This window comes from Vipera berus (assembly GCF_964194415.1).
Source record: "Vipera berus genome assembly, chromosome: 1".
NCBI classification, from domain to species: Eukaryota; Metazoa; Chordata; class Lepidosauria; order Squamata; family Viperidae; genus Vipera; species Vipera berus.
Genome location: NC_138202.1, coordinates 43,407,163 through 43,432,864, shown reverse-complemented (window position 1 = coordinate 43,432,864; position 25,702 = coordinate 43,407,163). Strand labels below are relative to the sequence as shown.

At 37.6% G+C, this 25,702-nt stretch overlaps 1 protein-coding gene across 5 annotated transcripts in view; it reads right to left on the bottom strand.

The window, feature by feature from the left end:
- The window catches only part of TTC7B (tetratricopeptide repeat domain 7B), a 140,746-nt gene that overhangs the window by 84,948 nt on the left and 30,096 nt on the right, over positions 1-25,702 (bottom strand). For all 5 annotated transcript variants that reach the window (XR_014025724.1, XM_081322139.1, XM_081322136.1 and 2 more), the window contains exons 6-14: positions 23,966-24,044; positions 20,629-20,801; positions 17,635-17,698; positions 13,457-13,594; positions 6,800-6,883; positions 4,776-4,880; positions 2,554-2,671; positions 2,388-2,445; positions 574-646 (exon numbers count right to left, since the gene is read on the bottom strand). Coding sequence is in view for 4 of the 5 variants with exons in the window: in XM_081322139.1 (XP_081178265.1) it covers positions 574-646; positions 2,388-2,445; positions 2,554-2,671; positions 4,776-4,880; positions 6,800-6,883; positions 13,457-13,594; positions 17,635-17,698; positions 20,629-20,801; positions 23,966-24,044 (892 nt within the window). In the remaining variant the exon portion in view is untranslated. The remainder of the gene's footprint in view (positions 1-573; positions 647-2,387; positions 2,446-2,553; positions 2,672-4,775; positions 4,881-6,799; positions 6,884-13,456; positions 13,595-17,634; positions 17,699-20,628; positions 20,802-23,965; positions 24,045-25,702) is intronic.

Below are 25,702 nucleotides of genomic sequence, written 5' to 3'. Positions count from 1 at the left end.
GACCTCCAAGGTCCCTTCCAACTTTATTATTATTATTATTATTATTATTATTATTATTATTATTATTATTATTATTATTATTATTATTATTATTATTATTATTATTACTACTACTACTACTACTACTACTACTACTACTACTATGGAAAATAGTCTTAATAAAGACTAAGCAACACCCAAATGTCATTATTTTGGGATGGGGTGTTAAAGGTTGAAGAAAAAAAATGCATGAACTGAAGATTTTCTACTTTTGAATTGCTAGTCGTTCTAAAAGGTTTACTTGAAAATAAATTTTATGTAATATATAAAAATTAAATGAAAATCTTGAAAATTGAATCCTATATGCAATATAATAAGTTATTAGTGCTAACACATTAAATAAGCAAGAAGGAATGTAGGCATACAAAAGTGATCAATAAAACATGCCTGATATTTTGTACATTCTGAAATGTATAAATCAATGTATAAATTTTCATTTGGAAAAAAGAACACAGTGAATATTAAAAGTACTTCAATTAACAATTTTATTTAATGCCAATCAATGCTAGTAAATCTATTGATTTTTAAACCTACCTGTCGAGAAATAGCAAACTGTAAAGCTAAATAAAAGGCTGCCAGATGATCAGTTGGAGACAAAGTATGTGCCCTGAAAATAATTAAAATATATTACATTTATTGTTATTATATTTATATAGATCATTCGTATTGCATCCTGGAAAACTATCTTCAGTTGTAATGTGATATGTTGAGAAATGATTGGATACAAACAAATAAATGTCTAATATTCTTCAGTGTCAGAGGGATTCTTATGTTTCATAATTAAGTAATAAGGGGTGTTTTAATATTTTATTCAGATTTTTCAGAGTGAATTAAAAATCTGATAAACAGACTGCTCACAGAATTAATAACATAATATAGAGATTTTCTTTTATAGATTACTGTTTCAGAAATCTAACTAAATCTAGCAACGAAAGAAGGGTGATTACCATCTGGCAGCTACCCAGTATTATGTCATCATCAGTTTAAAGTCTCAGAAATAATCCAGATTAAATATTACTTGCATAAATGGTTGCTGACATTTTTGTCAGATGACTGCAATGATATAGTTATAGGAAGATGGGCATACATGATACAGTCTGTACTGATACAAGTTCATGATTCAAGTTTCAAAGGATTTTCTCCTAACCTCTTTACTTTGGTAAAGACAAAGTTAAAAACTGTCTATAAGGAATTCTATATTTTAGAATTAATTATATAAGAACATTGCTAATATAATGTTTTATATAATTAATTCTATAATGCAATGAGTTAATACCAGCTCTCCCTCAGAACTCTTATAACAAAAATAACCTGTACTGATATTCATCAGCAGTGTGTTTGTGTTTGGGTGGGTGTGTATTTGGGCAAAAGCTTTTCTGAACTTAAAGAGTTCTAGCTTGCTTCCCATCAACCAAAGCCAAAGGTGTATATACTTAATGACCACAGTATTTGCTTAACAACTGTGGCAAAAGGGTTCAACTCACTTAAAAACCATCTTTCTTTGCAACAGAAATTCTGTCCCAATTGGGGGTGTAAAACAAAGATTAGTCATCTCCCAGTCCCAACTGCCATTGTAATCTGAAGACTAACTATATGGATACTGAGTTTAAATGGGAAGAATAGTGGGACCAAGCCTACATCTTACGGGTAACTATCCCCTCTCCCATTACTCACTTCCAATAGACTGACATGTTACAGACAGTCACCTTTTAAAACTTTGTATGGAACATCGAGGAAATAATGAAAGAAAAACTTTTGCTGAATAAGTCTCACCTTAATATCATAAGAAACATATTTAAAACTCTTAAATGTTGATTAAAATGTGGTACTGTGCATCTTGCAAATAAGTGGTATTCCCCATTAGGAATACTTTTGTAACTGTTTATAGCTTAAAACATTTACCTGATTCTAACCTTAACCTTTATTGCAGGAAATACAATTTTTAACAGAACTATCACATTTTTGTTCAGATTACTATTCTCACTAGTATTACTAAGAACAGTAAAAATAAAAGCATATATTCTACTAATTCTCCACTGTGCTACTCAAGAGCTATGTTTTTAAAAAAATGAAAAAAAATCTCAGATACAAGAATTGCATTTTAAACAAAGGTTGAGCAAATGTTATTTTCTATTAGCTGATAACAAAAATATCTTTAATGAAATAAGAGGTAATCCGTTGGAATCAGATTGGATTTGCCCGCTCTACTTGATGAATCAAATGTTAATACAATATGCTCTCTACTTCCAGAGATTAATCCATCTTATATAATCATTTATAAACATATTCTTTTCAAAAATACAGTTTTCATTATCTACAGCTTAGCAAAAGGTTTACCATCCACTAACCTTTGAAATGCTAGAAGAGCCTTTCGCTGCAGGACTTCTTGCATTCCTCTCAAAGAAGCTAAAGACATAATTCATTAGTGATACTTAAATAGACATTTAATTAGTGATATTTAAATATAAAACCAATTTTAATAATCTCATAAACAGATATGTGGAATTTACTTACCATCTGTAGCTTGTAGGCTGTAGGTCAATCCTAGGGCTAAAAAACCTTTGGCTTTGAATTCTGATGTTTTGTCCCCCACATCAACCACCATTCGGGCAAATCTTTCTGCTTCTTCTAACTAAAAACAGATTTTCATAGGAAAAGTGGCAAAATTCACTAATTTGGAGTTCATTGTTTAAATCAGGTTGACCAAGATCTACTAGAATTCAAATTATTCTAATTTAAAATCAAGATCCCCAAACCCTATCACAAGTGCCAATGGTAGCATCGGAAATTTGAAAGAGTATAGAAATAAACACTGTTATCAACTTTTCACACCATTTCTTTTCCTGTACATGCAAAATTTCAAAAGTTGAAGAATGGACCACGTTGATGGCAAGAAATGTGGGAACAATTTCAATGTTCCTACACATTTCTGGATGGCATCATCTCAATATCCTATCATGAAGACTCATAGAGGGAGAAAGTGCTCAGATGGCTCAGAACACTCAAGTCAATCCCCACAAAAGAATGAACTAAATCAGTCCAAACGTCAAGAGCCCAAAAGGCAATACTTTCTTAAAGGGACTGGGTAAAAATTTGCCCAAGTACAATAGGAATCAAGATATCCAAGTAAAGAGTATGAATGAATTGTAAGACTCCAGTTAACAATTTTGTATGTAGGAAGTAGATTAAGTTTCTATGTGAACTTTGATGTGTCTGTTGACTGAATGCCTCCCAGTTTCATCAGGCACTTGTTACCAATTTGCTTGGCAGCAACTAGCCCTAAGACCATCATTCTCAACCTAGATTTCCTATGTCTTTCAACTCATTGTTCTTCCGTCTGATGGGCTCTACACTTATTAGGAATTAGATTGAACTGTGACTTCAGGGTTATGAAAACAGAATCCATAGTTACTGCTTTCCTCCACAGGAGGAATGGAACCATTCTAACATTAACCCTTCAATGCACTAAATACAATACAGTGATTGCTAACAGAACTATCACATTTTTATTTTACCTATTTAACCCATATAGGGCAATGTCTCTGATTTATATAATGCTCATATGCATTGTTCCTCCTTGATTCTCCCTCTGAGTAAAATTCATTTTATTTTGATAATTTTATATCAGCCACATTAAGGTTTTTGAGAAAGGGTTCCCTGACTTAATTAATATGATTAATTAAATTTCAGCTTTAAAGTAAAGCTCCAGTGACAACAAAATTTATGAGTCACCTGCAAGCTGTAGTACTTTCCTTGATTAAAGCTGATTATAATTTTTTGTTTTAATATGATTTTATTGATATTTGTTTCAGTCTCTTTCTATTTGTTTATTGCTTTTTGACTATTTTTAAAATTTCCAGAAATGCTTACATGAGATGGGCAGTTATACAAATCAAACAAGCTGGACATGACACCCAATATTAATTAGTTATCTTGAAATGCAGATATATCCTTGCAAATATCTTTTCAAGGTTTACAAGATCGTACATGCAGTGACAGGACATTTCAATATCCACAAGAGATCAAATTAAAATCATTCCAGGATCTATAGAGATCTTTAATCAGATGCTATAGTGGTATGGATCCCAGAACTACAAATATTCTAAAATTTCAATGAATTGATAGACTTTTTGTTTGAAATAAAAAAAACCATAATCCTATCCCCCATTAAAAGAGATAATTAATTTTGGTACGCCAATCAAGGCATGACAGTACAGATAACTATAATCAACTGACTAAACAGAGGAACTAAAATGTTACCTTTAAATCTAAGGTAACAAATCAGATTAAAATAATCAATTCCAGGTTTTCTTTTCATAGCTAAGTTACTCACTTTCTGTTATTACACATATCTGAGAACAAATATGTATTCCAAAGATGCAGCATTTATAAACCAGGTTAGAACTCTTTATGAAGTATAATTACAAAACCTCATGGAAGTGTGAACCATAATATTAATCATGTTTGAAACTGAGCCATAGAGTTCTGAACATAGAACCAGGTATCAAAATGGTCTGGAGTCTTAAGCTTTAAAACTTTTGTTAGAAAGCATATTCTTTTCAGCCACACATGGTTTTGAAGATATAATACACTGACCAGCAAAAATATTTACTAAAACTAATGCATTTAGTAGAAGAATGCAGAATTTAAAAGAACAAAAAACAAAGTAGGATATATACATACATTCTTAAATACTTAATTCTTCATTTTTCAGATGGCTAACAAAAAAAACTTACCCAATGAAGGGTTCCCATACATAATTTAGCAGCAAGAAGTGGAATTGTAGGATCATCTGGCTTTAACCGAATACATTCTTTTAAGACCTTCACAGCTCGAGCAGACTATATAAAAGGGTGTTAGAAAATAAGACAGTTAGAGGTAACAAAATCTGCTATTTCAATTTGCTAGTTTAAACCATTCCAAGATATAATGGGGAAAAAATGAATGCATTTTATTCAAGAAGGAATTGGTTTGATTTTGATTTATGTCCAGCAGCTACTAATCAGATTTTTAGATAAAGTAGCATGGGGTAGCATATAAAAATGCCAAGAGTTTAGGCTGATTCTAATGAAAATTAAAAAAAAATGTTTGGGAAGCAAATGAAAAAGAGTAAATAAGGATTCTCCTGTACAGTAAAAAAATGATAAAATGATTTAGCATGGAACTGAAGGAATTCTGGTAGGAGGAATTTAGAAATGTATAGATATGGCAAAGAGTAGAAATGACATGAATGCTGTAATTGTTAGCGTTAATGAAAGCTGATGAAAAGCAAGTTATAAATGATATGAAAAGAGTGAAACTTTTTAAGGAAGCAATTGTAGATGGTGTAACGCAGACATGTCAAACTCGCGACGTCACGTGACGTATTGGAGCTTTCTCTCCATTGCCGGCAATGGGGTGGGTGCGGTTTCCTGGTGACGTGTCCGGCCTGCGGGCCAGCAGTTTGACACCCCTGGTGTAACGTGAGAAACAGTAAAGTACAGATGTGATTAATGTGAGCATAAGCATGGGAACTGTATTTGTGTCTGATAACTGAAAAGAAAAATTGTTCCCTTATACCAAGGAAAGAGAGCAAGAGTTGCAAAATTGGAGGAGAATGCGTTTAGTATGGTGTTTGACAAAATTCTAAATGAAAGGGCTTGAGAGATAACAATATACAAAATTTCCGATGTGCAGGGAAGCTTCTGGAAAGGCAGAGAGAAGCAAGACCTTTGCTCTTCATTAGGCCACTGAGATACATATGAATATGAAAAAGTATATTATGTTCATTTAGAAAAAAGCTTATAATACATTTGAATTATGCACTATTTTACATAAATATGAAGATTGCTATTGAATGTTATAAGGACAGTATGTCAGACAATAAAGCATGTATACAAATAAATATAATGTTTAAGAAATGCCCCAGCATTGAGGAAGGCATAAGACGATGATGTCTGATATCTTCTTGATTTTTAATGCTGGGTTAGGCTGACAACCCAAATGATCTGCAGTGAATGTTAAGAGTATATGATGCAATGATGAGTATACATCTAAACACTATATACAGATCAAGAAGTTTGTTTCTGAGAAGAGAAATGGAATGAATGGTTGCAATTTATAAATAGGGGGCAAAAAATTGCAGTGAGTGATGTCTTGGTATATAGAATGTTTATTAAACACGGAGAAATGAATGGAGAATGTCTTAGAATGGTCAGAAGTGCTTCACAGATTAAATGTAAAGATTTAAAGTACCCTTTCTGAGCCATTGGTCATAATTTGAGGACTATCTGTATTTAGAAGCAATGAAACACAATATAAGAGTCATCGTGGCACAGTGGTTGGAATGCAGCACTGCAGGCTAACTCACGGCTCACTGCCAGGAGTTCAATCCTGAGCGGCTCAAGGTTGACTCAGCCTTCCATCCTTCCAAGGTTGGTAAAATGAGGACCCAGATTGTTGGGGGCAATAGGCTGACTCTGTAAACTGCTTAGAGAGGGCTGTAAAGCATTATGAAGCGGTATATGAGCCTAAGTACTGTTGCTATTTCAAAGAAGGAGAAAAGGAAGCCCAAAGAAATGTGTGTTATATCCATTTTTCTACTCTAACCAGTAGATGTTTACAGTTTGTTGGCTCAAAGGATAGACAGAGATACAGCTGCCTTTTGGTACACAGTTTTGAAAATGAAAGCTTATATAACACAAAGAGTGTATGCAGGATTATAGCCTGCTTTGTTGCCATTAGCAGCCAATAATAAAACAAAATTTGCAAAGAGACTTACTTTTCCAGCTGCCATTAAGGAAAGTGCAAATTGATACCAAAGATGGAATTCTTCAAAGGCAAATTTCATAGCCCGTTCCAAACACTGCAATAAAATTGAGAATACAGATAATAATAATAATAATAATAATAATAATAATAATAATAATAATAATAATAATAATAATAATAATAATAATAATATAAAGTTGGAAGGGACCTTGGAGGTCATCTAGTCCAACCCCCTGCTCAGGCAGGAAACCCTATACCATTTCAGGCAAATAGCTGTCCAGTCTCTTCTTAAAAATCTCCAGTGTTGGAGCATTCACCACTTCTGGAGGCAGGTTGTTCCACTGGTTAATTGTTCTAACTGTCAGGAAGTTTCTCCTTAGTTCTAGGTTGCTTCTCTCCTTGACTAGTTTCCATCCGTTGCTTCTTGTCCTGCTTTCAGGTGCTTTGGAGAATAGCTTGACTCCCTCTTCTTTGTGGCAGCCCCTGAGATATTGGAACACTGCTATCATGTCACCCCTCACCCTTCTCTTCGTTAAACTACACATACCCAATTCCAGCAACCGTTCCCTATATGTTTTAGCCTCCAGCCCCCTAATCATCTTTGTTGCTCTTCTCTGTACCCTTTCCAGAGTCTCGACATCTTTTTTACATCGTGGTGACCAAAACTGGATGGAGTATTCCAGGTGTGGCCTTACCAAAGCATTGTAAAGTGGTATTAGTACTTCACTTGATCTTGATTCTTGATCATTAATAGTATACATTATTTAAACTAACATTACTGATTTTTCTACACTGACTATATTAGCTGGTAATTTCACATACTGGCAAACAATGCTTGCATGGCACTGTACTTTTGTTACAGAATATAAATATCATGCCAGGGTACATGACGCAAATGACTGAAGACTTTGCTGCTGCTGTTGTTGTTGTATGCAAGTAAGAATGAAAGCCTGCATTATTTTATTGTGAGTGTAATGTAAGCAGAATAGAAAAGCAGGGGCATATACTATAAAACTTATCTTTTGTCTTTAGGAAGTTTGTTCAGCCTTTTGACAAACTCCATTTTGTCTCTGTCTTTCTCTCAACTCATAGAATACTATTTATGTTACTCTATAGTGGAATTTCATGCTGAAATTAACTAAACTTCTAAATCAACAGCAAACAGGGAGGCAATATATAAACCTATTCTATGGAACCTATAGACAGTTAACATAAAGGAAATATTCATGAAATACATATAAAAAAGAGTTTCAACACAAGTGTCAGGTCACAAAGGTAAGAAAGTGAGAAATGAGGTCATCTTCTAAAGATATTTTTTGTACAAAACAAAGCAGGGAATGATAACAAATACAATGATTCCCTAACAAGCACCTCAAACATTTTGATTGGATAGCATTTTTAAATTCAATGCTATTTGACTTCCCCAAATTCCTGACAAATGCATGTGCTAGTCCACATTTTGCAGCAACTATTTTATGGTAACATATTGTGAGCCACCCAGAGTTAGTTGGAGCCAGGCAGTGCCTAAATTTAATTAAATAAGCATCTAAATTCTATTTCTGTATTCAATTATCTGTCTTTCAGTAGGAAAGTAATTTACCATACAAATTCAATGGATTATTTTTAGAATTCATACATAAATTAAATTTCACCATGAAAGAAATGAAGGAAAGAAAACTTGGAAGAGCAAGGAGGCTCTTTCAAAGAAAGAGAAGCCATGAAAAATAGAAAGAATAGGAAGCAGAGAAGCATGACTCAGCTATCCAGGAAAAAAGTTATGAAGCAAAAATGACTACTACAGTTATATTTTTCATTTCCTTTTCAAAACTAATTCCGATGAATATCCATAATGCTTACTTCCAGGGTAGGCACAGAATTTAGTTTCCAGTTGGTAGCAGTAAAAGCAACAAAGAATTGACAGTTCTTAAAGAGAAATATATTTACCACATAGAGGCCCCATTACCCTTTCTAAAGACTTCTGACTGGGAGCATATTTCTCACAGTCCACATTTAAAACATTATGAACGCATGTAAAATAAGAGCCCCATCTAGAATGGTTGGATTGGTGTATTCCAGAAGAAAAATGCTGGGAATACTGGAATATTCTGTAACCAGCACACAGAATTTCAGTGTCCACAGTATGTATACTGTGTACAGTATTACTATTTTATAAAATTTAAAATTTTATTTTTAAAATTATTTCTACATTTCTTAATGCAATTGTGTGCAGTTACTAACTCTGAAATAAACCTCATTACATTCAGGATTTCCAGCTTTTATAAAACTGCTCTCACAACAATATTTTTTTTAAAAGACGGGGTTTTTATTAGGCAAACAGCACCAAGTTCTGCTCTTATATAAGAAAAACAAGAAAAAAAACCTTCCCCCTAAAGAATTGGCTCCATGATTGCTTTTGAATCAAAGATACAAAAACAAGGACACAGCATAAATATTAGTTTGTGGATACCATGGTTGTGAATCATAGCTTACCCAACAAACCCAGATTACAGAATCCATTTTAGCTATTATTTTACTGTTACGCTTGAGATTTTTTTTATCACTGAATTCTATTTTTTGATTACTCTAGTTAGGAACAGAAGGAATACAGCTCAGTCAATTTATAGGAAGAGACATTTCCGTACTGGTCAGGTAACTAATCAAAAAGTTCTGATTGTGTTACACGTAATCCTCAACCTATGACCCATTACTTAGTAACTATTCAATGGTATGATGGAGGACCCCTCAAAAGCTACTTACGACCTAGGTCCAAAGTTACAATGTCCAGGCGCCCCCTTGGTCACATGGCTGCATTTTGGGCACTTGGCAACCAGCCTTCATTTACAGCCCTTGGCAGTGTCCTGCAGTCATATGATCACAATTTATGAGCTTTTTACGACTTTGGTTGCCAGGGGGAAAAAAACCCTATAGTGAATAATGGATTTGCTTAATAAGTGCAGTGTTTGCTTTATGACTGCTGCAAAACAGATTATAAAATCGGGTCTGGTCATATGATGACCCGATTTACAACAGTCACAATTTACGACTATAATTGCCAGACTCAATTACAATTGTACATCGAGGCTTACCTGTATATCGTCTAAAAAATTTAAGATTACATCCACCTTTTAGTTTTCACATTGTATGTCAGTTTCAGCTTCTTACCACTTTTTTTTTTTAAATCCCATTTATATCCCGCCCTTCTCCGAAGACTCAGGGCAGCTTACAATCTAAAGCACAAATCAATGTGTTTAGCAATAGCCTTCATTCTATGTATATGCCTGCTTATTAGGGCTTTCGCCACCCCCCAAGCGGCATTATTACAAAGTCAGCTTATTGCCCCCAACAATCTGGGTCCTCATTTTACCTACCTCAGAAGGATGGAAGGCTGAGTCAACCTTGAGCCTGGTGGGATGCGAACCTGCACTAATTGCAGGCAGCTGGTGTTACTTAAGGAGGCATTAGCCCACTGCTCCACCAAGGCTCTTTTAACCAAAAAGATATAGTATGAATAGTACATAGCTATATAAATAGAACTAATCTTCCAGCTTGTGATGGTGAAGAGAAACTTCAGTACACGAACACAACTGAGTCCAATTTTGTTCCATTTTACCTTTCCTGCAGAGTTAAGTGAATCACAACAGTTGTTAAGTTAGTAATGTGGTTAAGTGAATCTGGCTTCCCTATTGACTTTGTCAGAAGGTTGCAAAAGGTGATCACATGATACTGGAACATTGCAACCTTCATAAATACATGCCAGTTGCCAAGCATCTGAATTTTGATCACATGACCACAGGGATGCTGCAACAGTCTAAGTGTGAAAAATGATCATGCCACTTTTTTCACTAAATGAATGCTTGTAAGTTGAGGGCTACATGTACAGATATAACAGGGAATACTAGTATGCTTTGGAAATGATGGGTTGGCCTTCTGGGACCCTTTGAGTAGAGATCCATAAACTCCTCACAATTTCTACTTTATCTCCCCACATTCTGGGTGAAAGCCTATTTGAGGCTGCATCAACCACTCTTCCCCAGATAATTCCCCCCCCCCAAAATGAAGAAGTATTTATGTGCCCACATCCTATTTCAGATATTCTGATTTGGGAGTAAGTATAGTGGCAAACCTCTATCCCACTTTTTTTCCTTTCTTTAAATGAACCTCATAAGTCATACCTGTGCTAAATTTAACATCCTTTGAGAATGAGAGTGATGATTCAGTAAGAAAGCAAATCTTTATTATGTACATCAACATTAAGAAATTAGATGACAATTCAAAGCTGAAAGGAAAAAAGGGGAAATGTGGGGAAAATGAGACATTTATCTAAAGAGCTATATCTCATCTAGCAACACGCAAACACAAACACAAACACACACACACACACACACACAGAGAGAGAGAGAATGAGAGAATCTATTCCAAACAGTTTAGACTTGCAGATCAGATTTATGTTTTCCTTTAACTCTTTCATGTCATTTGAGAAGAGATTTTACTGTATTCAATCATTCAAGCATGTTAATAAAAGCATGGTTTTATTATTCTTTTATGTTTTACTGTTGTCCTTGTGAGATTCCCAGTGTCATTGTAAAAAGTCTTTAAAATAAAATAAATAAAATACTACTTTTCCAGTAACAACCCTTTAGCTATGTATGACATAAATTACATTCAATCCTTTGCATTCATATCAGATTATGTTTCTCTTATATCCATCAATATCAGTGAACATCCAGCTGAACAACAGATAATCTGTTAAATGGTATACTGAATGGATGGTTTCTTTTTTTATTTATTATTCAACAGGAATATTGCTTAAGTCCAGAATGGGCACATTTAAAATTTTAAAACCATGATATGAGCACCACACAAAAATCTATTTATCAAATTTCTATGGTTGCCCACCTTATAAGAAGCAACTCTGGGAATCATATAGCAATCAAATCAAATAAAAATATAAAAAACCATAATAAAAATATAAAACAATCATATTAAAATACTATTGAAAATTAAAATATGTACAAACTACATGGTGCAGAAAGAGTAACTGTATCAGCCACGATAATGGAATCATCTTAGAATGATAACCAGTTTCCAGGGATTCCAAACCGGACGACATAACCAGGTTTTCAGGGATTTCCAGAACATTAACAGAAATGGAGCTTACCTGACTTCAGGTAGGAAAATATTTCATAAGGTGGGTGCCATGACAGAGAAGGCCTACCTCCTGGGACCCACCAAATGTAGGTCCCCAGCAGATGGTACCCAAACATGTCTTCTCTCCAGGATGTGTGTGTATGATATAATCAGAGAGAAGTGGTCCCTTAGATAACCTGGCCCTATGCCATAAAGGGCTTTAAAGGTTAAAACCAGCACCTTGAATTGGACCCAGAATCAAATTAGCAGCCAGCTCTTAGAACAGAGATGTGACAAATACTGTTTTGGGATTACACATAATTCCCCACACTGCTACATTCTGCATTAGTTGAAGTTTCTGGATACTTTTCAAGGGCAGTCCCATGTAGAACACATTACAGTAGTCCAATTTAGGGGTGACTATGTCATGAGTGACTATGAGTGAAGGCTCCAGACCTAGAAATGAGTAGGCAGAGTACAACACACAGCTGTGCAAAGGTCCTTCTAGCCATAACTGCTACCTTTTTTTCAAGCAGGATCTGCAAGTCTAGGAGGACCCCCACATTGTGCACCAAGTCTGTCTGGGGTAGAGCAATCCTGTCCAGCACCAAAGATGGCATAGTCCTAGAACCAGTAATTCCCAACACTCAAAGTCACTCAGTCTAGCCAGTGTTATTCTGAAGCCTGTTGTTCCTCATCTAGACCCTCACAGATACCAGGATAAGATGTTCACCACATCAGTTAATTCACCAGGGTCAGCGATATATCCATTTAGCAATGGATGAGCTCACTCAGCTGTTAAATAGGAAAAGAGAGAGCACTGAATCCTGCAGCATCCCACATAGTAGGGGCCAACTTCTCTTCCCCAATCACCTCAACTGGAATCAACACTGGAGAAAGGAGGTGAACATCCTCAATCCCATGAGTCAATCCAAAAGGATACCATGACGGATGGTCTTTAAAGCTGCCAAGAGATTAAGTAGGGTAAGGTTGGATGCACAATTCTCATCATGCCCATTACCATGGCTTCCATAGTGGGCCTGAGTCTGACCAAGTGAAATATCCATTTATTAGTAGACAAAGTAAAACGGTTGTTCTCCATCAGCCATTCTGGCTTTCCAAAATGTTCTCTACCAGCTCAATTTACTTTTGGGTTTTTTTAGATAGGGAAATACACATCCACACAAAGCCCTGGCTGGCATCTGTCCACCACATTATTTTTCCCAGCCTGTGAGAAGACCACAGCCACTACTATAGATTATGCTAGAGACAAGTGACTGGACAGTCACATGTCTGAAAATGATATAGGGTCTCCTGCTTGAGCAGGGGGTTGAACTAGAGGACTTCCAAGGTCCCTTCCAACTCTATTCTGATTGATTGGTTCCTATACATGCTTTGAATTTTTAAAAAAATATTTCAAAAGAATAAAATAAAAACAGGGGGCAAGGTAGCTGACAGACATAAAGGAAGAGCTTCCAGTTATATGTGTATATAAGCCATGCAGCATGCATCAAGCTCCAGGCCTTATTTTACAGCTTACCTCCGAGAGCATTTCATATTGACCTCGTCTTCCCAAGGCAATAGTAAGCAAATCGTACACTACAGATGCACTTTGCAAACTGATGATACGATCGTTTTTGTGTTCTGGTATTCTGCTCAATACAGCATCACGGTTAGCCTGAAAAACCATGCCAAACATAAGAGATGATCAGTATATAGGTGGTCCTTGTTTAATAACCACTCATTCAGCAACTGTTCAAACCTACTATGGTGCTGACAGAGTGGTAATTACAACCGAACATCATGTTTATAACATTGTAATATCCCACAGTCACACGACTGTGATTTGCAACCTTCTCTGCCAGCTTCCCACAAGCGAAGTCAAAAGGGAATCTGACAGGAAGTCAGATATTCCAACCACACGAGGATCTTGCTTAATGGCCTATGTCACGGGTCGGCAACCTGCGGCTCTGGAGCCACATGCGGCTCTTTCAGCCTTCTCCTGCGGCTCCCAGTCGTCCTCCACAATTTGCAGAGAGAGAGAGAGACAGACAGAGACACAGAGAGGCACTTGTGCTTCCCTTCTCTCTCCCTCTCTCCCTCTCTGTGTGTGTGTGTGTTTGTGTAAAAAAGAGAGTGGCCTCACGCTGTTCTCCAAGAAGCTGACAAGCTTATTGGGCGGGGCTCCTGCCTTTGCTGCATCTCCACAGGAAGCAGCAGAAAGCAGGGAAGGAGAGCCAGCCCAATAAGAATATGTGCCAGCTTGTCTGAGAACAGTGTGAAGCTAGCTTGCCAGGTGAGCAGAAGATCGGAGAGAGGGAGAGAGAGAGGGAGGGAGGGAGAGAAAGAAAGAGAACTCATGCACAGCATCCTCTATTTCTTTTTAATTAAACTCTTCAATCAAGCTTCCTCCCTTGCGTGCATGAGCGTGTGCGCACACGGGCGCGGGTTTTGCAGCTCCCAGTGTTTTTTTTCCTCTGGGAAATGGGTCCAAGTGGCTCTTTGAGTGTTTAAGGTTGCCGACCCCTGGCCTATGTGATCTGTGCTTAGCTACAGCAACTGGAACTGTTGTTGGTAAGCGGCGCAGTCATGTGGTTTTTCAACCTGTGATTGCATTGCTTCACAACATAATTGCCAATTAGTGTTGTTAAATGAGGTAACAACCTGCAACAACCCACAAAAAACTATAAAGGAAAAAGAAGCATTATCTTCTGAGTACTGTCAGAAATGGGATAGCTTACGCAGAAATGGAGACTCATTCCTTAAAAACTGCTGCATCATGCTTATTAATTTAAGTGAAAACTATCTAAAAATGGAAGGATGCTCAAAAGCATCTTTACACCGTAAGAATCTTTAGTTATGTATTTTATTATATTCTTATTCTGCACAATGATTCTGAATGAATTATAAATACCAAAAGAGAAACATGTAAGATTATAGAAGCGTAACAGTAATTTGCATGGGGAAAAATACGTACAGTTGAAGCTGCTATTTCAAGCTACCACAAGCATCTAACTACTCTTTAAACTAAGGTACAAAATATATCTGGGAGCGCTGAAGAAGATAATATGATTAGCAGACAAGTATCTTTGAGGACGGTATTCCATAAGAAGAGATTATTGCTAAATAGGTTCTTTCCAGATTTATTTATCAGGAGGATACTGGTTCAGTAGGTAAACAAATGCTCCAAGGAGGTATAAATCAGATGAAAATTTCCTTAGTTCTGCTTATGCCTCTACAAGGACAATACCAACAATTTTAATTGGGCCCTAAAATCTAGGGGAAACCAGCCCAATTAGCATTACAATGTTACCACTTTATGTATTAGTCAGTCCTCTGTCATTAATTTTATTTAATATTTTGGGCAAAGTTCAATTTCCACCGCCTCAAGTCTTAATATCCTGCCTCACTAAGGTGCAGGGGAGGGGAGTTGTTCTTGAGAGGAATGAATGAAGCAGACAGCCTTTTAATATGAGTTTATGTACTAACCACTGATGGAGAAAAGAAAGTTGAGGAGTTTAATGGGCAAATTCGAACTTAAGTCAACACAACATGCAAACAAGATGTGCTGCTTGTTGTTGCAGACTGGAATGCCAACTTTAGAAATACTATGGAGAAAAATGTGGTTGGTCTTTATAATTTAAGAAACAGAAATGAAACAGAAGAACAACTTATCAATTTCTGTCTATCTTCATAATTTACATTCTCTTTGAAGAAATAAATTGACCTTTATATAAATGGGCATCACTAAATGGAGCCCCACAGAAATCAAATTGACTATATTATTGGTACAAGAAAGTGAACAAGCTCAGTTAGGACAGTAGAGATAAGGCCATGGGCTGACTGTAGAACAGATCATAAAGTGATCGTGTGCAAATTCCAAATCAAGAAGCCAACAAATCGAAGATGTTAAGGATTAATGTGAAAATAGATTGCCAAAGACTAAGAAATGGAAGAAAGAAAACCAGGCATCAGAACAAACAGAAGACAAAGTTCTTGGGAAGGAACTTAACAAAGAATTTCTGAGAGTTGTTAAAAGAACGAAGATACAGAATTATGGTATCAGTAAAGGCATTGAAGATGGAAAGAAACATAGAGAAACAAGGAAAGTCTTCCAAAAGATCTCTAAACTCAGCAGGCAGTTCCAACATCAAATTGCTATGCTAAAAATCACCAATGGTCAGATTGTAAGAAGATCAAGGAAAATTAAACAAAGAAGGAAGGAATATACTGAATTTTGTACAATAGAGATGTCAACTGATTTATCAGTTTCTGGCATTCCAACAAGTTCTTCTTACCTAACATTATCTTCAAACAACCAAAATGACAACTCTATAAATGGACATTCCCAAATGAAGTGCCTAGAAATCAAATTGACTATATTATTGCTAAAGGATCGAACAGCTCAGTTTTAATATCAAAAACACGGGTAGGTGAAAACTGTGGAACAGGAAACTGGAATTGGAATGCAAATTTCAGTTCCAATTGCTGTTGAATGTCAACAATTACCTATATTTAAGCCTGGTTCTCATAATTCATAACTACAATCAATCTGTCTTAGCAGTTGCTATGCCAGTGTAGAAAATGTCTGAAAGTGGAGGAAGCAATGTCATTTGCAAATCTTCCTTGACAAAACAGATCAACTTTCTGATTCCACTTGTGCTCTGGTCTACGTCTGCTTTGTATTCAATTCTGACTTTCTTGTGTTAGCACCAAAAGGCTGATCTTTTTCTTACCCAACCCTACTGTCTCCTTATAACAAGACCACAGAGAAATAAAAAATAAAAAAGATTCCTACATCACTGGCTTTTCTCCTAGTCCAATTCCATTTTGGAGCAGATAAGATTACCAGGTTTGACATCCAAACTACTTCTGATAGTTTAACATGCCAGGAATGATTTGCCACTGAGACCAAAGACCTGAATATAGGCAGAGATTAAAAAAAAACCCCAGTATATCTATCACATGAGAGGGAAGGGAAAAGGTTTGGGAAGTATTATTGCGAAAACCTGCTGGGGAAAAAAAGGTAAAATCTTAGAATAATCCTGCGTTTACCTGCAACACTTGTTTTGAAGTCTTGATGGCCAGGTCTCTTCCTTGTGGTGACATGACTACATTTTGGGTGCTCAGCAACTGGCCTCCTGCAATCATGTGACCGTGTTTTAAAATGTTTTTGCCAAAAACTGGAATCTGTTTCTGGTTTTCGGCAAAACCAATCCATAGTTGATCGTTGGTTTGCTTAATGACTGCAGCGTTTGCTTAACAACCACCACAATAAAGGTCATAAAATTGGGTCAATCACATGGTTGAGAGAGGTTTTTTATGGTTTTTTATGACTGTCACAACTTATGACCATGACAGACAGGCTCCATTAAAGTCATAGGTTGAGGATTACATTTATAGGTATGGAAGGTGCAAGTGGTGCAGATAATTGGTTGAGATCACACGTGTGCCTATACACACATATATATCCACACATGCATAAATACTAAAAGAAATGTGGAGACAGCACATGGAATAAGTGAACCCAGAACAGATTGTACCATAAGTTGTTTTCTTGCTTCGAATCCAAATACTGCACACATGGCAGCCTACCTATGCAGACACACACATAACTTTTGCTCTTGTTACAGCAAGTTATAGTTTGTGAACTATCAAACAGTAAAATGCAAAAGAAATAATATAAACAGTGCTCTTTTATAAAGAAACATGACTCACCATGGATTCACTGATTAGTAGCAGCAACAAAGCTTCTTCAGTATTCTCTTGAGGACAAAAAATGCTGTTAAAAATTGAGCATTCATTGTATTACAGTCAACCAAAATTCATTTACAGGTAATAGTTAACAGTTGAGTCACATCTGCATATTCATGATGATCCAACTTGATATTTTGTTTTTTGTAAAAGCAACTCAAATTATGGAAATGAAGCTATTTCTGAAACAGGTGTTTCAAAGTGTAACAATTTCAAATAGCTCAAACAAATATGCTACTTTGGCAACTAAAACTATAACTACTCCTATTTAAAATGCTAATGTCACTGCTTTCATATTTTCATAATATTTAAGTATTCATAAATAGAGCTACTCAGTGGACTGAAGAGTATTTTTTAAATAACTTTCTTTATTTTAATCAGAGCAACTTGCATTTTTTTTGTTTTTAACCTTCTTAAACATTAAACCTGACCAAATTATAATTAACCACTCTGCATTTTTTTCATTATTTATAATATTTGAAACTCAAGACCATTCAATATGGACCTTTCATTCAATATGAAACTCAAGACCATTCAATATGGAATGTGGGAGGCAGGCATCAGTCCATGATGTCCTCTGACAACGGATACATTTTCAAGAAATATCTATAAAGAAATCAAGGAGCTCTGAACTGATTATATAGTGTCCATCGTATTAAGTGATCAGAGAAAACCTGACAAAATGTCAGCTCCTTAATAGCAACCTATCAGCTCTTCAGGACAGACCAGGTTAGGAAAGAGACTTCGTAAGACTACTGAAATTGAGGGCTGAGGGAAAATGACTGGCCTTTGACTGCTGTTAAGTTTGAACCTAGATATCTCCAGTCCTAGCTGAACATTTTAAAATGACACCTTAACCAGTTCTCTATACTGGCAACACATTCCACAGGAATATTTTAGAGAATGCATAATTCAGAATATTAAGAAATTTGATAAAAAAAAGTTTATTTACCTGATGAAAACATAAGGAAGTGAGTAACAAGCATACTGAAATAAAATCTGCTCATCTATAGCAAAAGCTTAGAATTTTTCCTAATAAACATTTGCATTTTAAATCCTCCATTCAACCTGATTTGCTTTATACTTAAGAGATGAACAAAATATTTAAGCTTTGAATTCTAATCCTATTTAAAATTCAAAACAATTGTTTTAAGTTCACAATAAACAGTTTTGAACTTGTAAGCTGGTTGTATTTGATGCTTCGTATAACTTACAAATAAATACAGGTAATCTCCGAGTTACAAACCTTCACTTAATGCTCGTTCAAAGTTACATGATGAGCACTCCCTAGTGCTTACGAGCAAGTCCCGAAATTACTAATGTTGCTGCACCACGGCATTCACCCTTACATGTGACTGCAGTGGCACTGCAACATTCACTCTGGTTATTCCCTCCCTCCCTCCCCACTCCTGCCCAGGTCTCCCTAGACACCAGGCGTTCACTATTCACCCTGCAACGATCGAGATCCTTCACTTTCTTGGCTGCTCCAGGCCTTCGTTGTGTTCGCAGAGAATAAAAGCCTAAAATAACGCAAGATCACACGAGATCAGTGGGGCGAGATCTCATGCTACTGATCTCACGTGATCTCATGGTACTTTAGGCCTCTGTTCTCTGCAACAGAGAATGGAACCGAAGCCAGGGGACGCTTCCACGTGCCTCTGGAGGCTGGATCTGGGCTCTGGAGGCCTTTCCCAGGCTGCTGCTGCCTGATCTAAGACCGGGAGACACTTCTGCGGACCACCGGATGCCTGATCCGGGCATTGGAGGCCTTTTCCGTGTGGCGGCTGCCCAGATCTAAGGCCGGGGAATGCTTCCATGCCCCCCCCATGGCCCAAACCGGGCTCTGGAGGCCTTTTCCAGGCTGCTGCTGCCCAGATCTGAAGCTGGGGGACGCTTACGTAGCCCTCCAGCAGCCCATTTCCAGGCAGCAGTGGCCTGGAAAAGGCTTCCGGTGTCCAGATTAGGCTGTGGGAGAGCTGAAGCATCCCCTGGCCTCAGATCCAGGTGGCAGTAGCCTGGAAAAGGCCTCCGATGTCTGGATCAGGCATCCAGTGGGCTGAGGAAGCATCCCTCAGCCTCAGATTCAGGCAGCAGAGATTTGAAAAGGTCTCTGGAGCCCCGATTGGGGGGACCGCAGAAGCATCCCCCTGCCTCAGATCCGGACGGCAGCAGGAATCAAGGCAGAGAGGAAACGGATCTTTTCAAGGTGAGTACAGAGTGGCAGGAAGGGTGGGGGAAGAATGAGGTATCTTAGTGGGTCGGGGAGGCCTTGGGGGCCTGTTCCATCACTAAGCCCTCCATGGCCTTCTCCACCCTGAGATACCTCATGTTCACTTAACGAGCCGCGTGCGTCTTAACAAGCAAGGGAGTGATCTCATTTGAGGTACGAGATTCACTCTGTGAGTTTTTGAATTACGAGTGGAATGGGCAGGCTCCATTACACTCGTTAACTCGAGAACTGCCTGACATGCAGCCATATACAGTTCCTGCAACATCTCTGTTAACATGGCTAGGATAAAGGCAACCCTCAGCAACTTCACATATCATTAATATGTTTTAATCTTCCAGAAAAAAAGGAAAAGACCCTTATAGTGAGAGCCTTTGAAAACTGCACTGCTGACCCAAACAGAATAACAATTGAAAATTATCGCTTATAAATCTGCTTTGTTAAGTAGCCAAATGAGTTTTAATGCTAATTTCCAGCATAGGAAGCATACTTTAAGAATAGATGCATCTGTTCTTTGCCCATTCACGTTTCATTTTTTACCTATTTTTAATTCTGTTTTCCATTTCTACTTTTCTCCACAGTAACTTATCCTGTGCTCTCTTCTTTCACCTTTTCTACTTGCCCTGCGCACACACAGTAATACGGTTAAGGGACTGTGCCCATACACTGTGTTAATCTTATTTAAATAGCACAAATCGTATCAACTTATTATATTCCTTTTAAAAACATACTTTTCTCCTGAATATACTCGTGGTCTTCTGCTAAGAGCATAACTTTTAATGTTTGTAGCTTTCCAGAGTGGATCATTTAAAGGGGACTGTTGAGGAGGGTCATCCAGAGGGTGCCAGTAACTCTGTTCACACATGCCTCGTAGCAAAATTTCAGCTAACTGCCTTGCTATTGTCTGTTAGGAAGAAAAAAGAAATCACCAGTGTTTAGAATGAACAAAAGCAGGATGCGGATCTTGTGTGTAACAGGAAACAAGGTACTGCCTGAAGATGTACTATATAATTTTATTCAATGAGTAGTATACAAATAGGGTGAATGTAGAATATAATGTCCAGAATAAAACACAGCCTAAAGAACAAACTCACCAATGCAATCTTTAAAAGTTTCAAAGAGCAATTAATTATATCATATGCACAAACAATTCATTCTTCAATTTCTTATTTTTATGCAGCCAAAAAATTACTATCTATATATTAGAGAATATGAATAGGCTGGCGGAAAACTATTAAGTTTGCCGGATTTTTTTTAAAGAACTTTGCCAAGTTAGTGAAGGCGACCAAAAAGAGATCTGAATAATAATAATAATAATAATAATAATAATAATAATAATAATAATAATAATAATAATAATAATAATAAGCCAGTGGGGAGAAAGAGAAATAATTTGAAATCAAGTATTTTATATTGCAATGGCTCTAATCTTCATCAAAATTCTAACACCTTTTTTATATCAGGCCATACCATGTTTACTACATAGGACAGGCATGTCCAAAGTCCGGCCCGGGGGCCATTTGCGGCCCGGGGGGCGGTTTAATATGGCCCTCTAACAGCCCTCCCTGCTCTGTGTAAATGCGGCCCTCCCACAGCCCTCCCTTCTGATTGAGGGCAGAAGACTGTCTGCCACAGGAGGGACGGCGGTGAGAGGGTGTTTCTGAGCAGCATATGGAGTCTCGGGTGCTGCCAGATCCCCTCCTTCTTTTCCCCCTTCTCTCTCTCTTTCTCTGTGTCTGTGTGTGTTGGACCCGCGGGAAACAGCTGGTAGGGAGGCGGCAGTCCGGCATTTCCCCCCCTCTCGTTTGTGTATGTGTGTGTCGGACCTGCGGGGAATGGCTGGTAGGGAGGCAGCAGTCTGGCATTTCCCCCCCCCCTCATTTGTATGTGTGTGTGTGTGTGTGTGTGTGTGTGTTGGACCCGCGAGGAACGGCTGGTAGGGAGGCAACAGTCCGGCATTTTTTCCCCTCTCGTTTGTGTGTGTGTGTGTGTGTGTGTGTGTGTGTGTGTGTGTGACCTGCGGGGAACGGCTGGTAGAGGTGGTGGCAGTCTGGTGTTTGCATCTCTCTGTGGGCCCGACACACACAGGAGGGGGGGAACGCCGGACAGCCACCTCTACCAGCTGTTCCCCACAGGTCTGACACACACACACACAGGAAGGAGGTAAACAACGCCGGACCACCGCCTCCCTAACAAACCTCTCCTGTGTGCGGAGAAATGCCCATTCCCTCTGCTGAGCCATCCCAGTTGCTTGCATTGCGGAAGGCAATCATTTGGAACGAAGACACAAGATTTGGCGTTTCTTCGCCTGCGCTGATCTCGCCCTCCTTACAGTCTCCCTCTCTTTGTTTCAGCTTGCTTTCTGCATTTGGGATGAAGACTCGAGAGAGGGAGACTGTAAGGAGAGCGAGATGAGCGCGGGCTGAGAAACACCGAATCTCGAGTCTTTGTCCCAAATGCAGAAAGTGCTGATCTCGCACTCCTTACAATCTCCCTTTCTCGAGTCTCCAGTCTTTGTCCCAAATGCAGAAAGCAAGCTGAAACAAAGAGAGGGAAACTGTAAGGAGGGCGAGATCAGCACGGGCTGAGAAACGCCGAATCTCGAGTCTTCATCCCAAATACTTGCCTTCTGCAACGCAAGCAACTGGGATGGCTCAGCAGAGGGAATGGGCGTTTCTCCCCACGCGCTGATCAGCGAGCGCAGAGAAACGCGGATTCCCTGTGCGCCCTTGCAAGATATGGAGGTGCTCCAGGGAAGTAAGGAGCGCGAGATCAGCGCGGGCTGAGAAATGCCGATCTCGTGTTCAGATTGTTGGGGGCAATCTCGCTCCAGCGTCTCGGCGAGCACACTGGGCCGCCCCGCTCCTTGGGGCTCGCTGCTGCCATGGGGGCCAGCTCGGGGATTTGTTTCTGCAGGTTAAATCGGAACTAAGCAGCAAGTGAAAAAGTTAGCAGAAGTAGCGGGAGTGGTTTTAATTGCCAAGCGTCCCCATGGAAGTCAATGGAGGCGCCGCGGCTGGCCTTTTGAGTTGGTGAGTGAATGAGAGCGAGAGAGAAATGTTTTTTGAGCAGTGTGAGTGAATGAGAGCATGAAAGAGGCTTTTTGGAGCAAGAGTGAGGGAATGAGAGAGCGAGAGAGAAGCTTTTGCAAACAAAACATGAGTGAATGAGACTGAGAGAGAAACTTTTCCAAGCAAAGGTGAGTGAATGAGAGTGGAGGGGGCAGGGCGCCTGTATGTCTCCCCTTAGGCTCCACTGTTCTGTCAAGCCTCTTGTTTTGCACATAAAATACATTGTGAAAACTCAGCTGTCAGTTGATCTTAATGTTATAAAATAAAAAGTATGCCATTTGCAATTAACTTGGCATAAAATAATTCATTTGCATTTAATTGTAATTGTTCAAAGAATGTTCGGAAAAATGTTCGGCCCTCCAGCATGTTCACTTCATCCAATCTGGCCCTCTTTGAAAAAAGTTTGGACACCCCTGAATAGGAGAAAGGATTGGTTTATCTTCTAAAAAAATATAACTTTATATATCTGGCTTGTTTAATGAATTAGAATTAGTTTTCAAAGTATGAGTACATAAATGGTAACAAAGGGAAGCCGATCAGGAACTATGTGAAAATATATTGAAAATTATTCTAACTGACTGTGTTACAATTAGAAATGTATTAATTTGATTAATTTGACTACGCTATCGTAACTAAGGGAATTGGAGAGGGAATTCTTGCTGATGTAACATGACCTATCTACAAATGACTGTTATTTATCACTGTTTACTTTTAACTACCCAACCACCGTATTGCTTCATAAATAACTGGATCTAAAACTAAAAAATCAATAAATACTGATCCAACTTTACCAAATATGTTTATTTAATTTTTTTGCATAACTTTATATTACTACTTATTGTAATTAATACAATATTTATGCTGTAATATTTTAATATCCAATTATATCAATAATCACTGCATTAAAATGAACAGTTACACATAAATCTAAGCATTCTTATTCTTAATTGAATTTTACTGTATTCAGGCACTAATTTACCATAGCTATAAAACTTACCATGCGTAGATTCTGTGTAGTTCTTGTTTCAACAGCTCTTAGAATCTCTCTAAATCTTCCAACTCCTCTTGTCAAATTCCTGTATATGTACATAGAATTATAATATATATATAATAAAAATAGAAAACTATTCCCAGCAAATAAACATTGCATCTGTTCTTATTAATTTCATAAGTACAATATGAAGTTGAAGTTCATTTAAAATATTTCACACCTTATCCTTTTTTTACAAGAATGAAACAACTTCAAATCTGTAATATGGATTCGACCCAGGATAAAATTCCATTCATAGCATCATGCAAATGTAAGATAATTGAAAAATATCCCCTCTCCGGAAAAAAAAGGGGAGGGGAGAGAAAGAGGAAGTAAGGGATTTTTTAAAACAAAAAATCATGAAGTTAAAAGTCATAAAATGCAGTAAAAACTGGAAGGCGTAATCCATGAATTTATATTTGTAATGAAATGTTTTTTTATAAATTCAACGGTAGAGGTAAAGGGATGAGCAGAAGGACTCATATCATTTAATTAAGTTTATTTTAGCGAGAAATAATTTTTTGCTATTCCTTCCTCTAAAGATAATAATATTCCCAGTACTGGTAGTAGAGGAATCAAATGAGCTTAAGAAATGTATTTTCCAATTTGCATATCAATAACCATTTTCTATAGGGACGCGGTGGCTCAGTGGGTTAGAACGCTGAGCTTGTCGATCAGAAGGTCGGCAGTTTGGTGGGTCGAATCCCGAGTGCTGTGTAACAGAGTGAGAGCCAACCTAGCAGTTCGAAAGCACGTAAAAATGCAAGTACAAAAATAGGGACCACTACAGTGGGAAGGTAACAGCGTTTCGTGCACCTTTGGCGTCCAGTCATGCCGGCCACATGACCACAGAGACGTCCTCGGACAAGCGCTGGCTCTTCGACTTTGAAACGGAGATGAGCACCGGCCCCTAGAGTCGGAAACGACTAGCACACATGTGCGGGGGAACCTTTATCTTTACCTTTTAACCATTTTCTAAACTTAAATGAGCCTGCAAAGCAGTAGTGTAACAAATAATAATAAACATAATAATCGCCTCACTTTAATCAGTGGAGTCTAGGAACAAGAAGATGCAAGCAACAGATCATGCATAGAAGCTGCAATAAGAAAATTTCTAAAGTTTTTCTTCCAACTTGACAGAATATGATGTCTATTTTCCAGAAGTCCAAAAATTTCAACATGATCCATAAAGGAGAAATGTTTGTATTTGTATATACTAATTCACAAGTAATCATTTTTCTCATCATTTTTTCTTAACACTGGTAAATACCTAGGATTTAACAATATTAAGCCATTATTTATTGTAATGTATTATTTTGTATGATTATTACACTTATTATAATGTAGTTGATTTCAAACTGAGGACTAGCATCCTACCAGTGCTAGAATTCAGGAAGTGCTATAAACAAAACTCAATGATCATCTGCCTTTTTTTATCCTTTAATTACCCATGGGTTGTTTTCTGTTCAAGTTTCTGATTGAGAACTTTTTGACAAACGAAGCATTTTCAGTTATTTAGGCAACCCTTAGTGCTGTTTTTGGAAAGTTTTCAGGACTTGCTACTTAAACCTATTAAATTTTATTTACTAAATTTTTACCCCACCATTACTACTTTACAAGTAACTCAAAGCGGCAAATATACATAATTGTTGTTGTTGTTAGCTGCGAAGTCGTGTCCGACCCATCGCGACCCTATGGACAACG